The 15,492-nt window shown below is 37.1% G+C and overlaps 1 protein-coding gene across 1 annotated transcript in view; it reads right to left on the bottom strand.

Moving 5' to 3' along the window:
* Positions 1-112: 112 nt before the first annotated feature.
* Positions 113-15,492, bottom strand: part of LOC143774818 (uncharacterized) — a 100,853-nt gene continuing 85,473 nt past the window's right edge. The window contains exons 6-7 of the mRNA XM_077262586.1: positions 585-698; positions 113-177 (exon numbers count right to left, since the gene is read on the bottom strand). Of these exons, the coding sequence (XP_077118701.1) occupies positions 113-177; positions 585-698 (179 nt within the window). The remainder of the gene's footprint in view (positions 178-584; positions 699-15,492) is intronic.

The following is a 15,492-nucleotide window of genomic DNA, read 5'->3' as shown; positions in this document are numbered from 1 at the left end:
TAATTTAAAAAAAATAACGTTGAGATAAATAATTACACTACATGTATATAATTTTAGTAAATACGTTCCCAAAGTACAGTGGTAGAGTTAATATATCATTTTTATTAATCCATCAGGACATGACAATATTGGTCCAATAAGGATTGCATTGGTGCCAAGGTCCAATCTGCATTTTTGCTGACAAGAGAAAATCTTAAAAGTTAAAAGTTTATATATACATATATATATATATATATATATATATATATATATATATATATATATATATTTTACCAATTTTATAATTTCTAGTCCTAAACAAGACATGTGGTTATTAATTCTTGATTTTAAAAAGTTCTGAAGATAAACCATACTCTACAAAATAGCATCATGAAGCAGAATTAATGGTGACGACCTATGGAGATCTTCTGCGAGTCTTGCCCCCTTAGCCTTAAATGTGAAAGTTTCTGCTTTCTAAACTATGCCACTTGGTCTCTTTATGTCAAATATCTTTTGAATTAAAATTCATTAAAAAAATCCCCCCCCTTAATGCAATGACTCCAATACTGTATATCCTTCATAGAGTAAAGAATTAGATTTCTCACCTTTTCTTGCTTTTACACAAATGATGAAAAGAACTAAAAATGAAAGGACAGCAAAGAGAGCAAACAGAGCCACAAAAACTGATTGGAGCCAGACGGTTAACGGTTCAACCTTGTCTGCAAAATAAAATGGACATAACTAGAAGTATCAGACATACTGGAATAGAAAATTAAAAAGTTTGCAAACATTGTTAGTATCCAAAAAGTCAATAGTTCTTCAGTTACTGGAAGCCTATCTTACTCAGATAACCAAACTTAGATAAAAATATTCTAAACTATTAACTGTATATCTAGGTTAAGGTGACAATAGTCACTATGTACAACTAAGAACAAAATACAATTTTTACATCTAACATACTAAGATTATTATAATACTACACCAAAAAGCAGAAGAAATTAACTGCTCCTATGAGCAAGAATATATCTACTATAATACTGCTCCTATGTACAGGAATATAACTACTATAATACTGCTCCTATGTACAAGAATATAACTACTATAATACTGCGCCTATGTACAAGAATATAACTACTATAATACTGCGCCTATGTACAAGAATATAACTACTATAATGCTGCTCCTATGTACAAGAATATAACTACTATAATACTGTCCCTATGTACAAGAATATAACTACTATAATACTGCCCCTATGTACAAGAATATAACTACTATAATACTGCTCCTATGTCCAGAATATAACTACTATAATACTGCTCCCTATGTACAAGAATATAACTACTATAAATCTGCTTCTATGTACAAGAATATAACTACTATAATACTGTGCCTATGTACAAGAATATAACTACTATAATACTGCCCCTATGTACAATAATATAACTGCTATAATACTGCTCCTATGTACAAGAATATAACTACTATAATACTGCCCCTATGTAAAAGAATATAACTACTATAATACTGCTTCTATGTACAAGAATATAACTACTAAAATACTGCTCCTATGTACAAGAATATAACTACTATAATGCTGCCCCTATGTACAAGAATATAACTACTATAATACTGCTCCTATGTACAGAATACAACTACTATAATACTGCTTCTATGTACAAGAATATAACTACTATAATACTGCTCCTATGTACAAGAATATAACTACTATAATACTGCTCCCTATGTACAAGAATATAACTACTATAATACTGCTCCTATGTACAGAATACAACTACTATAATACTGCTTCTATGTACAAGAATATAACTACTATAATACTGCTCCTATGTACAAGAATATAACTACTATAATACTGCTTCCTATGTACAAGAATATAACTACTATAATACTGCCCCTATGTACAAGAATATAACTACTATAATACTGCTCCTATGTACAGAATACAACTACTATAATACTGCCCTATGTACAAGAATATAACTACTATAATACTGCTTCCTATGTACAAGAATATAACTACTATAATACTGCTCCTATGTACAGAATATAACTACTATAATACTGCCCTATGTACAAGAATATAACTACTATAAATCTGCTTCTATGTACAAGAATATAACTACTATAATACTGCTCCTATGTACAAGAATATAACTACTATAATACTGCCCCTATGTACAAGAATATAACTACTATAATACTGCTCATATGTACAGAATACAACTACTATAATACTGCCCTATGTACAAGAATATAACTACTATAATACTGCTCCTATGCACAAGAATATAACTACTATAATACTGCTCCTATGTACAAGAATATAACTACTATAATACTGCTCCTATGTACAAGAATATAACCACTATAATACTGCCCCTATATACAAGACTATAACTACTATAATACTGCTCCTATGTACAAGAATATAACTACTATAACACTGCTCCTATGCACAAGAATATCACTACTATTATTATTATTATTATTATTATTATTATTTATTGTTATAGCGCCATTTATTCCATGGCACTTTACAAGTGAGGAGGGGTATACATAATAAAAACAAGTACAATAATCTTGAACAATACAAGTCATAATAGGTACAGTAGGAGAGAGGACCCTGCCCGCGAAGGCTCACAATCTACAAGGGATGGGTGAGGATACAGTAGGTGAGGGTAGAGCTGGTCATGCAGCGGTTTGGTCGATCAGTGGTTACTGCAGGTTGTAGGCTTGTCATACATACTATAATACTGCTCCTATGTACAAGAATATAACTACTATAATAATGCTCCCTATGTACAAGAATATAACTACTATAATACTGCTCCTATGTCCAGAATATAACTACTATAATACTGCTCCCTATGTACAAGAATATAACTACTATAAATCTGCTTCTATGTACAAGAATATAACTACTATAATACTGCCCCTATGTACAAGAATATAACTACTATAATACTGCTTCTATGTACAAGAATATAACTACTATAATACTGCTCCTATGTACAAGAATATAACTACTATAATACTGCCCCTATGTACAATAATATAACTGCTATAATACTGCTCCTATGTACAAGAATATAACTACTATAATACTGCTCCTATGTACAAGAATATAACTACTATAATACTGCTTCTATGTACAAGAATATAACTACTATAATACTGCTCCTATGTACATGAATATAACTACTATAATACTGCTCCTATGTACAAGAATATAACTACTATCATACTGCACCTATGTACAGAATATACCTACTACAATACTGCCCTATGTAAAAGAATATAACTACTATAATACTGCTTCTATGTACAAGAATATAACTACTATAATACTGCTCCTATGTACAAGAATATAACTACTATAATACTGCTCCTATGTACAAGAATATAACCACTATAATACTGCCCCTATATACAAGACTATAACTACTATAATACTGCTCCTATGTACAAGAATATAACTACTATAACACTGCTCCTATGCACAAGAATATCACTACTATTATTATTATTATTATTATTATTATTTATTGTTATAGCGCCATTTATTCCATGGCGCTTTACAAGTGAGGAGGGGTATACATAATAAAAACAAGTACAATAATCTTGAACAATACAAGTCATAATAGGTACAGTAGGAGAGAGGACCCTGCCCACGAAGGCTCACAATCTACAAGGGATGGGTGAGGATACAGTAGGTGAGGGTAGAGCTGGTCATGCAGCGGTTTGGTCGATCGGTGGTTACTGCAGGTTGTAGGCTTGTCATACATACTATAATACTGCTCCTATGTACAAGAATATAACTACTATAATAATGCTCCCTATGTACAAGAATATAACTACTATAATACTGCTCCTATGTCCAGAATATAACTACTATAATACTGCTCCCTATGTACAAGAATATAACTACTATAAATCTGCTTCTATGTACAAGAATATAACTACTATAATACTGCTTCTATGTACAAGAATATAACTACTATAATACTGCTCCTATGTACAAGAATATAGCTACTATAATACTGCCCCTATGTACAATAATATAACTGCTATAATACTGCTCCTATGTACAAGAATATAACTACTATAATACTGCCCCTATGTACAAGAATATAACTACTATAATACTGCTTCTATGTACAAGAATATAACTACTATAATACTGCTCCTATGTACAAGAATATAACTACTATAATGCTGCCCCTATGTACAAGAATATAACTACTATAATACTGCTCCTATATACAGAATACAACTACTATAATACTGCTTCTATGTACAAGAATATAACTACTATAATACTGCTCCTATGTACAAGAATATAACTACTATAATACTGCTCCTATGTACAGAATATAACTACTATAATACTGCCCTATGTACAAGAATATAACTACTATAATACTGCTTCTATGTACAAGAATATAACTACTATAATACTGCTCCTATGTACAAGAATATAACTACTATAATACTGCCCCTATGTACAAGAATATAACTACTATAATACTGCCCTATGTACAAGAATATAGCTACTATAATACTGCTTCTATGTACAAGAATATAACTACTATAATACTGCTCCTATGTACAAGAATATAACTACTATAATACTGCTCCCTATGTACAAGAATATAACTACTATAATACTGCTCCTATGTACAGAATATAACTACTATAATACTGCCCTATGTACAAGAATATAACTACTATAATACTGCTTCTATGTACAAGAATATAACTACTATAATACTGCTCCTATGTACAAGAATATAACTACTATAATACTGCCCCTATGTACAAGAATATAACTACTATAATACTGCTCCTATGTACAGAATACAACTACTATAATACTGCCCTATGTACAAGAATATAACTACTATAATACTGCTTCCTATGTACAAGAATATAACTACTATAATACTGCTCCTATGTACAGAATATAACTACTATAATACTGCCCTATGTACAAGAATATAACTACTATAAATCTGCTTCTATGTACAAGAATATAACTACTATATTACTGCTCCTATGTACAAGAATATAACTACTATAATACTGCCCCTATGTACAAGAATATAACTACTATAATACTGCTCCTATGTACAGAATACAACTAGTATAATACTGCCCTATGTACAAGAATATAAATACGATAATACTGCTCCTATGCACAAGAATATAACTACTATAATACTGCTCCTATGTACAGAATATAACTACTATAATACTGCCCTATGTACAAGAATATAACTACTATAATACTGCTCCTATGTACAAGAATATAACTACTATAATACTGCCCCTATGTACAAGAATATAACTACTATAATACTGCTCCTATGTACAGAATACAACTAGTATAATACTGCCCTATGTACAAGAATATAACTACTATAATACTGCTCCTATGCACAAGAATATAACTACTATAATACTGCTCCTATGTAAAAGAATATAACTACTATAATACTGCTCCTATGTACAGAATATAACTACTATAATACTGCCCTATGTACAAGAATATAACTACTATAATACTGCTTCTATGTACAAGAATATAACTACTATAATACTGCTCTTATGTACAAGAATATATCTACTATAATACTGCCTCTATGTACAAGAATATAACTACTATAATACTGCCACTATGTGCAAGAATATAACTACTATAATACTGCCCCTATGTACAAGAATATAACTACTATAATACTGCTCCTATATACAAGAAAGTAACTACTATAATTTTGCTCCTATGTACAAGAATATAACTACTATAATACTGCCCTTATATAAAAGAATATAGCTACTATTATTCTGCCCCTATGTACAAGAATATAACTACTATAATACTGCTGCTATGCACAAGAATATATCTACTAGAATACTGCTCCCATGTACAAGAATATAACTACTATAATACTGCTCCTATATACAAGAAAATAACTGCTATAATAATGCTTCTATGTACAGGAATATAACTACTATAATACTGCTCCCTATGCATAAGAATATATCTACTATAATACTATCTCTATGTAGAAGAATATAACTACTATAATACTGCCACTATGTACAAGAATATAACTACTATAATACTGCCCCTAAGTACAGGAATATAACTACTATAATACTGCTCCCTATGCATAAGAATATATCTACTATAATACTATCTCTATGTACAAGAATATAACTACTATAATACTGCCTCTATGTACAGGAATATAACTACTATAATACTGCCCCCTATGTACAAGAATATAACTACTATAATACTGCCTCTATGTGCAAGAATATAACAACTATAATACTGCTCCTATATATAAGAAAATAACTACTACAATACTGGCCCTATGTACAAAAATATAACTACTATAACACTGCCCTTCGTGTACAAGACTATAACTACAATAATACTGCCCCCTATGTAAAAGAATATAACTATTAGTCTACTGACTCTATATACAATAATATAACAGCTTTAATACTGCTCACTATGTACAAGGAAAAAAATTCTATAAAACTGCCTATACGTACAAGAATATAACTAATAAAATACTGCCCCTATGTACAAGAATATAACTATTATAATACTGCCCTCTATGTAAAAGAATATAAATATAATAATACTGCCCCTATATACAATAATATAACAGCTATAATACTGATCCCTATGTATAAGAATGTGACTACTATAATAACGCCCATATGTACAAGAATATAAATACTATAATACTGCCCCTATGTACAAGAATATAACTACTATAATGCTGCTCCCATGTACAATAATATAACTGCTATCATACTGCTCCCTATGTACAAGAATATACTTACTATAATACTGCTCCTATATACAAGAATATAGCTAATATAATACTTTCCCGTATGTACAAGAACATAGCTACTGTAATACTGCCCCTATGTTCAAGAATAGAACTACTATAATACTGCCCCCATGTACAAACATATAAATACTTTAATACTGCCCCAATGAACAGGAATATAACAACTATAATACTGTTCCTATGTTCAAGAATAAAACTACTATAATACTGCACTCTATGTGCAAGAATATAAAAACTATAATACTGCCTGCTAAGTACAGAAATATAACTACTATAATACTGCTCCCTATGTACAAGAATATTATTACTATAATACTGCTCCTAAGTACAGGAATATAACTACTATAATACTGCCCCTTAGAGCAAGAATACTACTACTATAATACTGTCCCTATGTACAAGTATATAGCTAGTATAATACTGCTCCTATGTACAAGAAATTGACTACTTAACCCACAATTTTTTTGTTTTTAAGGGGTCCTTCTTCCTGCAGCTCCAGGGAACAGCTATGGGGGCGACGTTTGCTCCGGCGTTCGCTAACCTGTTCCTGGGGCTGTGGGAGAGGGATCTCTCCCTGCCGGATCATCTGTCGTCGATTGGCCGCGTCCTTTTTTGGGCGCGGTACATCAACGACATTTTGATGATCTGGCAGGGATCGGTAGAATGCCTGCAAGGCTTTATGTCATCATTGAACCCCAATGATAGTAACATCTTTCTTACGTATAAACCTGATAGGGATGCTATTGAATTTTTAGACGTTATGATCAAAAGGGATGGACATGGTGAATTACAGACTGACATCTATCGCAAGCACACGTCCACGAATCTATTGTTGAATGCCTCTTCCTCCCACCCGGGCCATGTGATACAAGCGATCCCTACTGGCCAGTTCCTCCGCCTTTGGAGATTGTATTCGACGGAAGGAGACTTCCTGACACAGGCTGAAGATTTGAAGGGGAGATTGCTGGCACATGGGTACAGTAACCGCAGTATAAAAAGGGCATACAATAGGGCTAGACATGGATGTCGTCAATTCGCAATTAGAAAAAATATTACATGTACCAGCAAAAATGTAATATACTATGCGGTATGCCCATGTAATAAAATCTACATTGGTTTGACTACCAGATTATTTAAAATACGAGTTAGAGAACATGTACGGGGTATTCTTGCGGCGGTTGGTACTGAAGACATCTCACTCCTGAAGACGTTGCCCCGTCACTTTAGGAGGTTTCATAATTGTGATGCTAGTCTTCTTAAAATCAGGGGCATTGATTTGTTGGAGGTGGGGATTCGAGGTGGGGGCACTTTCCAACATTTAGCCCAGTTGGAATCGAGATGAATCTGGACACTAAACACAGTCCACCCAGCAGGATTGAACGAGAATATTAGTTATGCCCCATTTTTGTGACTACTTCGACTCTGTTGTGCTGTAGAGCAATGCTCTGTGAGTGTCGTGTTTGTATATATCTTATTGTTTTTATTCTGTATTTTTAACTGTTTTTGTTTTTATTTTTGCTTTAGTCTCATGTTTTGCTTTATGTGATCCCATGGTCCTCGCGACATGGTGGCTACTAGTGAACAATTGGCTTTTCTTCATAATCCATGGATGAATGGCATCGTCGGTGGAAATCATGGACGACAACTGTATATGTGATCATTTGAAGGCTTATCACCTTATGGACTAATTGAATTTATATATTTTTTGGTGCTAATTTACTAGTATTGTCCCTATTGGTGGATGAGGAATGTTATATATGTTATGATTTTACTTAGGTGGGGGTTATGGATAACCAAGGTTGGTATTACTGGGATGTGGTCCGGGTAATTTTTTGCACATTGGTGTTGACCATTATTGTGATCCCTTGACCTAAGTTAGATAACTGTAATATATATGTATTGCCAACTATTCCCCTGTTGTTATATTTCAACAATTTTGTGTTCTTTGTGATCTATTGATGATCCACATCTGGGGTTAATTGTTTGTACCGGGCTTACTTGGTTTATGTGTGCGGGATATTTTTATCTTAGTGGAGGCACTTACACAGAATTAGTGAGCGCTGTTCTTTCGCTCGGCGCTGGAATTGCCAGGTCTCGGTCAGGTGATTGTTGGTCACGTGGGGCCCCAGTGATCATCCGTCTCTGCCCGTAGCTCCTTGTGTGTTCAGCGTTTTGGGTTGTCATGGCGGCGCTCTTTACTTCCGGTGCATAGCTGGTTGGTACTTCCGGGGTCAATCCTATTTATGCACGGCTGTATGTGACTCTAATGTCCCCTGACGAAGGTTGTTTTTTCCGAAACGTGCGTTGGGGCGGAGGCGGTTTCGTGGAGTGTCCCTGCACTGCAGTGGGTAAGACATTGTTTACTATATTAAGCATCGCTGTTTGTACCCCACTATTATAGGTGAACATAGGGGTGTGAGTAGCGGCTATATTATTATCTTATACAGCTATTTCGGGCCGCTTTAATACAATGTCGGTTGGTTACCCTATATTGTGAATGACTAAATACTTAAGAACTATAGTTTATTGGGTATCCCATTGCGGTGCAGTATTAAAGATTAAAGTATTTTGGACTTTGTTCCTTTTCTTTGATAAGGTTGTTGATTTGGACCTCCTGTATACTCGCCTCCTGCTATTGTTTCATGACACTCAGCTGTCTTTGCTCTACATATTATCTCCATTCACTGGTTGTCAATTTTTAATATTTAATTAATAAAGTATTGATTTCTATATCTTACTTGCTGACATAATATCATCGTTTTTTATTGAGAGTGTATAAGAATATAACTAGTATAATACTGTTCCTATGTACAAGTAATTGACCACTAAAATACTGCCCCCTGTATACAAGAAAAAAACTACTATAACACTGCTCCTATGTACAAGAATATAACTACTATAACACTGCTCCTATGTACAAGAATATAACTACTATAATACTGCTCCTATATACAGGAATATAACTACTATAATACTGCCCCTATGTACAAGAATATAACTACTATAATACTGCTCCTATGTACAAGAAAAAACTACTATAACACTGCCCCTATGTACAAGAATATAACTACTATAACACTGCCCCTATGTACAAGAATATAACTACTATAATACTGCCCTTCGTGTACAAGACTATAACTACTATAATACTGCCCCCTATGTAAAATAATATAACTATTAGACTACTGACCCTATATACAATAATATAACAGCTATAATACTGCTCACTATGTACAAGAAAATAACTACTATAAAACTGCCCTCTATGTAAAAGTATATAACTATAATAATATTGCCCCTATATACAATAATATAACAGCTATAATACTGCTCCCTATGTACAAGAATGTGACTACTATAATAATGCCCCTATGTACAAGAATATAAATACTATACTACTGCCCCCTATGTACAAGAATATAACTACTATAATACTGCCCCCTATGTACAAGAATATAACTACTATAATACTGCTCCCTTTGTACACGAATATAACTACTATAATACTGCCCCTATGTACAAGAATATAACTACTATAATACTGCCCCTATGTACAACAAGAATATAACTATTATAATACTGCCCTCTATGTAAAAGAATATAACTATAATAATACTGCCCCTATATACAATAATATAACAACTATAATACTGCTCCCTATGTACAAGAATGTGACTACTATAATAATGCCCCTATGTACAAGAATATAAATACTATAATACAGCCCCCTATGTACAAGACTATAACTACTATAATACTGCTCCCATGTAAAATAATATAACTACTATCATACTGCTCCCTATGTACAAGAATATACGGTGTTGTGAAATTGGATTCTGGGCTCCCCCGGTGGCCACTTGTGGAATTGTACTTGTGTGCATCATCCCCTCTGTTCACCTGCTCCTATCAGGATGTGGGAGTCGCTATATAACCTTGCTCCTCTGTCAGTTTCATGCCGGTCAACAATGTAATCAGAAGCCTTTCTGTGCATGTTCCTGCTACTAGACAACTCCCAGTTAAGTTGGACTTTTGTCCTTGTGTTTTTGCATTTTGTTCCTGTTCACAGCTGCTGTTTCGTTACTGTGTCTGGAAAGCTCTTGTGAGCGGAAATTGCCACTCTGGTGTTATGAGTTAATGCTAGAGTCTTAAAGTAATTTCTGGATGGTGTTTTGATAGGGTTTTCTGCTGACCATGAAAGTGCCCTTTCTGTCTTCTTGCTATCTAGTAAGCGGACCTCGATTTTTGCTAAACCTATTTTCATACTACGTTTGTCATTTCATCTAAAATCACCGCCAATATATGTGGGGGCCTCTGTCTGCCTTTTGGGAAAATTTCTCTAGAGGTGAGCCAGGACTGTCTTTTCCTCTGCTAGGATTAGGTAGTTCTCCGGCTGGCGCTAGGCATCTAGGGATAAAAAAACGTAGGCATGCTACCCGGCCACTTCTAGTTGTGCGGCAGGTTTAGTTCATGGTCAGTATAGTTTCCATCTTCCAAGAGCTAGTTCTCATATATGCTGGGCTATGTTCTCTCGCCATTGAGAATCATGACAGTTTGACCGGCCCAAAAAAAAGGGTTAAATTACTGGCTGAGAAAGGAGAGAAAAAAGAAGTCTGCTACAATTTTTTTTTTTTTTTTTTTCCTCTAGTTCTGAGTGTGCTCTTAATTGAATCACTTGCTAGTCTGCCTATACTGCAGCCTTCCTCTCTTTCTCTCCTTCTTATCCTTGAATGGCTCTGTGTTCACCTGTTTCAAATGGATCTTCAGAGTGTAGCTACAGGTTTGAATAATCTCGCCACAAAGGTACAAAATTTGCAAGATTTTGTTGTTCATGCACCTATGTCTGAGCCTAGAATTCCTTGGCCTGAATTCTTCTCGGGGAATAGATCTCACTTTCAAAATTTTAAAAATAATTGCAAATTGTTTTTGTCCCTGAAGTCTCGCTCTGCCGGAGACCCTGCACAGCAGGTCAGGATTGTAATTTCCTTGCTCCGGGGCGACCCTCAAGACTGGGCTTTTGCATTGGCACCAGAGGATCCTGCGTTGCTCAATGTGGATGCGTTTTTTCTGGCCTTGGGGTTGCTTTATGAGGAACCTCATTTAGAGCTTCAGGCGGAAAAGGCCTTGATGTCCTTGTCTCAGGGGCAAGATGAAGCTGAAATATACTGCCAAAAATTCCGCAAATGGTCTGTGCTTACTCAGTGGAATGAGTGCGCCCTGGCGGCGATTTTCAGAGAAGGTCTCTCTGATGCCATTAAGGATGTTATGGTGGGGTTCCCTGTGCCTGCGAGTCTGAATGAGTCCATGACGATGGCTATTCAGATCGATAGGCGTCTGCGGGAGCGCAAACCTGTGCACCATTTGGCGGTGTCTACTGAGAAAACGCCAGAAAATATGCAATGTGATAGAATTCTGTCCAGAAGCGAGCGGCAGAATTTTAGACGAAAAAATGGGTTGTGCTTCTATTGTGGTGATTCAACTCATGTTATATCAGCATGCTTTAAGCGTACTAAGAAGCCTGACAAGTCTGTTTCAATTAGCACTTTACAGTCTAAGTTTATTCTATCTGTGACCCTGATTTGTTCTTTGTCATCTATTACCGCGGACGCCTATGTCGACTCTGGCGCTGCTTTGAGTCTTATGGATTGGTCCTTTGCCAAACGCTGTGGGTATGATTTGGAGCCATTGGAGGCTCCGATACCTCTGAAAGGGATTGACTCCACCCCATTGGCTAGTAATAAACCACAATACTGGACACAAGTGACTATGCGTGTTAATCCGGATCACCAGGAGGTTATTCGCTTTCTGGTGCTGTATAATCTACATGATGTTTTGGTGCTGGGATTGCCATGGCTGCAATCTCATAACCCAGTCCTCGACTGGAGAGCTATGTCTGTGTTAAGCTGGGGATGTAAAGGAACTCATGGGGACGTACCTTTGGTTTCCATTTCATCATCTATTCCCTCTGAGATTCCTGAATTCTTGTCTGACTTTCGTGACGTTTTTGAAGAACCCAAGGTTGGTTCACTACCTCCGCACCGGGAGTGCGATTGTGCCATAGACTTGATCCCGGGTAGTAAATACCCTAAGGGTCGTTTATTTAATCTGTCTGTGCCTGAACACGCGGCTATGCGAGAATATATAAAGGAGTCCTTGGAAAAGGGACATATTCGTCCTTCGTCATCTCCCTTAGGAGCCGGTTTTTTCTTTGTGTCTAAGAAAGACGGCTCTTTGAGGCCGTGTATTGATTATCGACTTTTGAATAAAATCACGGTTAAATATCAATATCCGTTACCACTGCTTACTGATTTGTTTGCTCGTATAAAGGGGGCCAAGTGGTTCTCTAAGATTGATCTCCGTGGGGCGTATAATTTGGTGCGAATTAAGCAGGGGGATGAGTGGAAAACCACATTTAATACGCCCGAGGGCCATTTTGAGTATTTGGTGATGCCTTTTGGTCTTTCAAATGCCCCTTCAGTCTTCCAGTCCTTTATGCATGACATTTTCCGCGATTATTTGGACAAATTTATGATTGTGTATCTGGATGATATTCTGATTTTTTCGGATGACTGGGACTCTCATGTCCAGCAGGTCAGGAGGGTTTTTCAGGTTTTGCGGTCTAATTCCTTGTGTGTGAAGGGTTCTAAGTGTGTTTTTGGGGTTCAAAAGATTTCCTTCTTGGGATACATTTTTTCCCCCTCTTCCATCGAGATGGATCCTGTCAAGGTTCAGGCTATTGGTGATTGGACGCAACCCTCTTCTCTTAAGAGTCTTCAGAAATTTTTGGGCTTTGCTAACTTTTATCGTCGATTTATTGCTGGTTTTTCTGATGTTGTAAAACCATTGACTGATTTGACTAAGAAGGGTGCTGATGTTGCTGATTGGTCCCCTGATGCTGTGGAGGCCTTTCGGGAGCTCAAGCGCCGCTTTTCTTCCGCCCCAGTGTTGCGTCAGCCTGATGTTGCTCTTCCTTTTCAGGTTGAGGTCGACGCTTCTGAAATCGGAGCTGGGGCGGTGTTGTCGCAGAGAAGTTCCGACTGCTCCGTGATGAGACCTTGTGCTTTTTTTTCCCGTAAATTTTCGCCCGCCGAGCGGAATTATGATATTGGGAATCGGGAGCTTTTGGCCATGAAGTGGGCTTTTGAGGAGTGGCGTCACTGGCTTGAGGGGGCCAGACATCAGGTGGTGGTATTGACTGACCACAAAAATTTAATTTACCTTGAGTCTGCCAGGCGCCTGAATCCTAGACAGGCGCGCTGGTCGTTGTTTTTCTCTCGGTTTAATTTTGTGGTGTCTTACCTACCGGGTTCTAAGAATGTTAAGGCGGATGCCCTTTCTAGGAGTTTTGAGCCTGACTCCCCTGGTAATTCTGAGCCCACAGGTATCCTTAAAGATGGAGTGATATTGTCTGCCGTTTCTCCAGACCTGCGGCGGGCCTTGCAGGAGTTTCAGGTGGATAGACCTGATCGTTGCCCACCTGGTAGACTGTTTGTTCCTGATGATTGGACCAGTAGAGTCATCTCTGAGGTTCATTCTTCTGCGTTGGCAGGTCATCCTGGAATCTTTGGTACCAGGGATTTGGTGGCAAGGTCCTTCTGGTGGCCTTCCCTGTCACGAGATGTGCGAGGCTTTGTGCAGTCTTGTGACGTTTGTGCTCGGGCCAAGCCTTGTTGTTCTCGGGCTAGTGGATTGTTGTTACCCTTGCCTATCCCGAAGAGGCCTTGGACGCACATCTCGATGGATTTTATTTCGGATCTGCCTGTTTCTCATAAGATGTCTGTCATCTGGGTGGTGTGTGACCGTTTCTCTAAGATGGTCCATCTGGTTCCCTTGCCTAAGTTGCCTTCTTCTTCCGAGTTGGTTCCTCTGTTTTTTCAAAATGTTGTTCGTTTGCATGGTATTCCGGAGAATATCGTTTCTGACAGAGGGACCCAATTCGTGTCTAGATTTTGGCGGGCATTCTGTGCTAGGATGGGCATAGATTTGTCTTTTTCGTCTGCTTTCCATCCTCAGACTAATGGCCAGACCGAGCGGACTAATCAGACCTTGGAGACATATTTGAGGTGTTTTGTGTCTGCGGATCAGGATGATTGGGTTGCTTTTTTGCCTTTGGCGGAGTTCGCCCTCAATAATCGGGCCAGCTCTGCCACCTTGGTGTCCCCGTTTTTCTGTAATTCGGGGTTTCATCCTCGATTTTCCTCCGGTCAAGTGGAATCTTCGGATTGTCCTGGAGTGGATGCTGTGGTGGAGAGGTTGCATCAGATTTGGGGGCAGGTGGTGGACAATTTGAAGTTGTCCCAGGAGAAGACTCAGCTTTTTGCCAACCGCCGTCGTCGTGTTGGTCCTCGGCTTTGTGTTGGGGACTTGGTGTGGTTGTCTTCTCGTTTTGTCCCTATGAGGGTTTCTTCTCCTAAGTTTAAGCCTCGGTTCATCGGCCCGTACAAGATATTGGAGATTCTTAACCCTGTGTCCTTCCGTTTGGACCTCCCTGCATCCTTTTCGATTCATAATGTTTTTCATCGGTCATTGTTGCGCAGGTATGAGGTACCGGCTGTGCCTTCCATTGAGCCTCCTGCTCCGGTGTTGGTTGAGGGTGAGTTGGAGTACGTTGTGGAAAAGA

This window comes from Ranitomeya variabilis, chromosome 5 (assembly GCF_051348905.1).
Source record: "Ranitomeya variabilis isolate aRanVar5 chromosome 5, aRanVar5.hap1, whole genome shotgun sequence".
In the NCBI taxonomy this organism is placed as follows: Eukaryota; Metazoa; Chordata; class Amphibia; order Anura; family Dendrobatidae; genus Ranitomeya; species Ranitomeya variabilis.
This window is presented reverse-complemented; position numbering and strand designations above follow the sequence as displayed.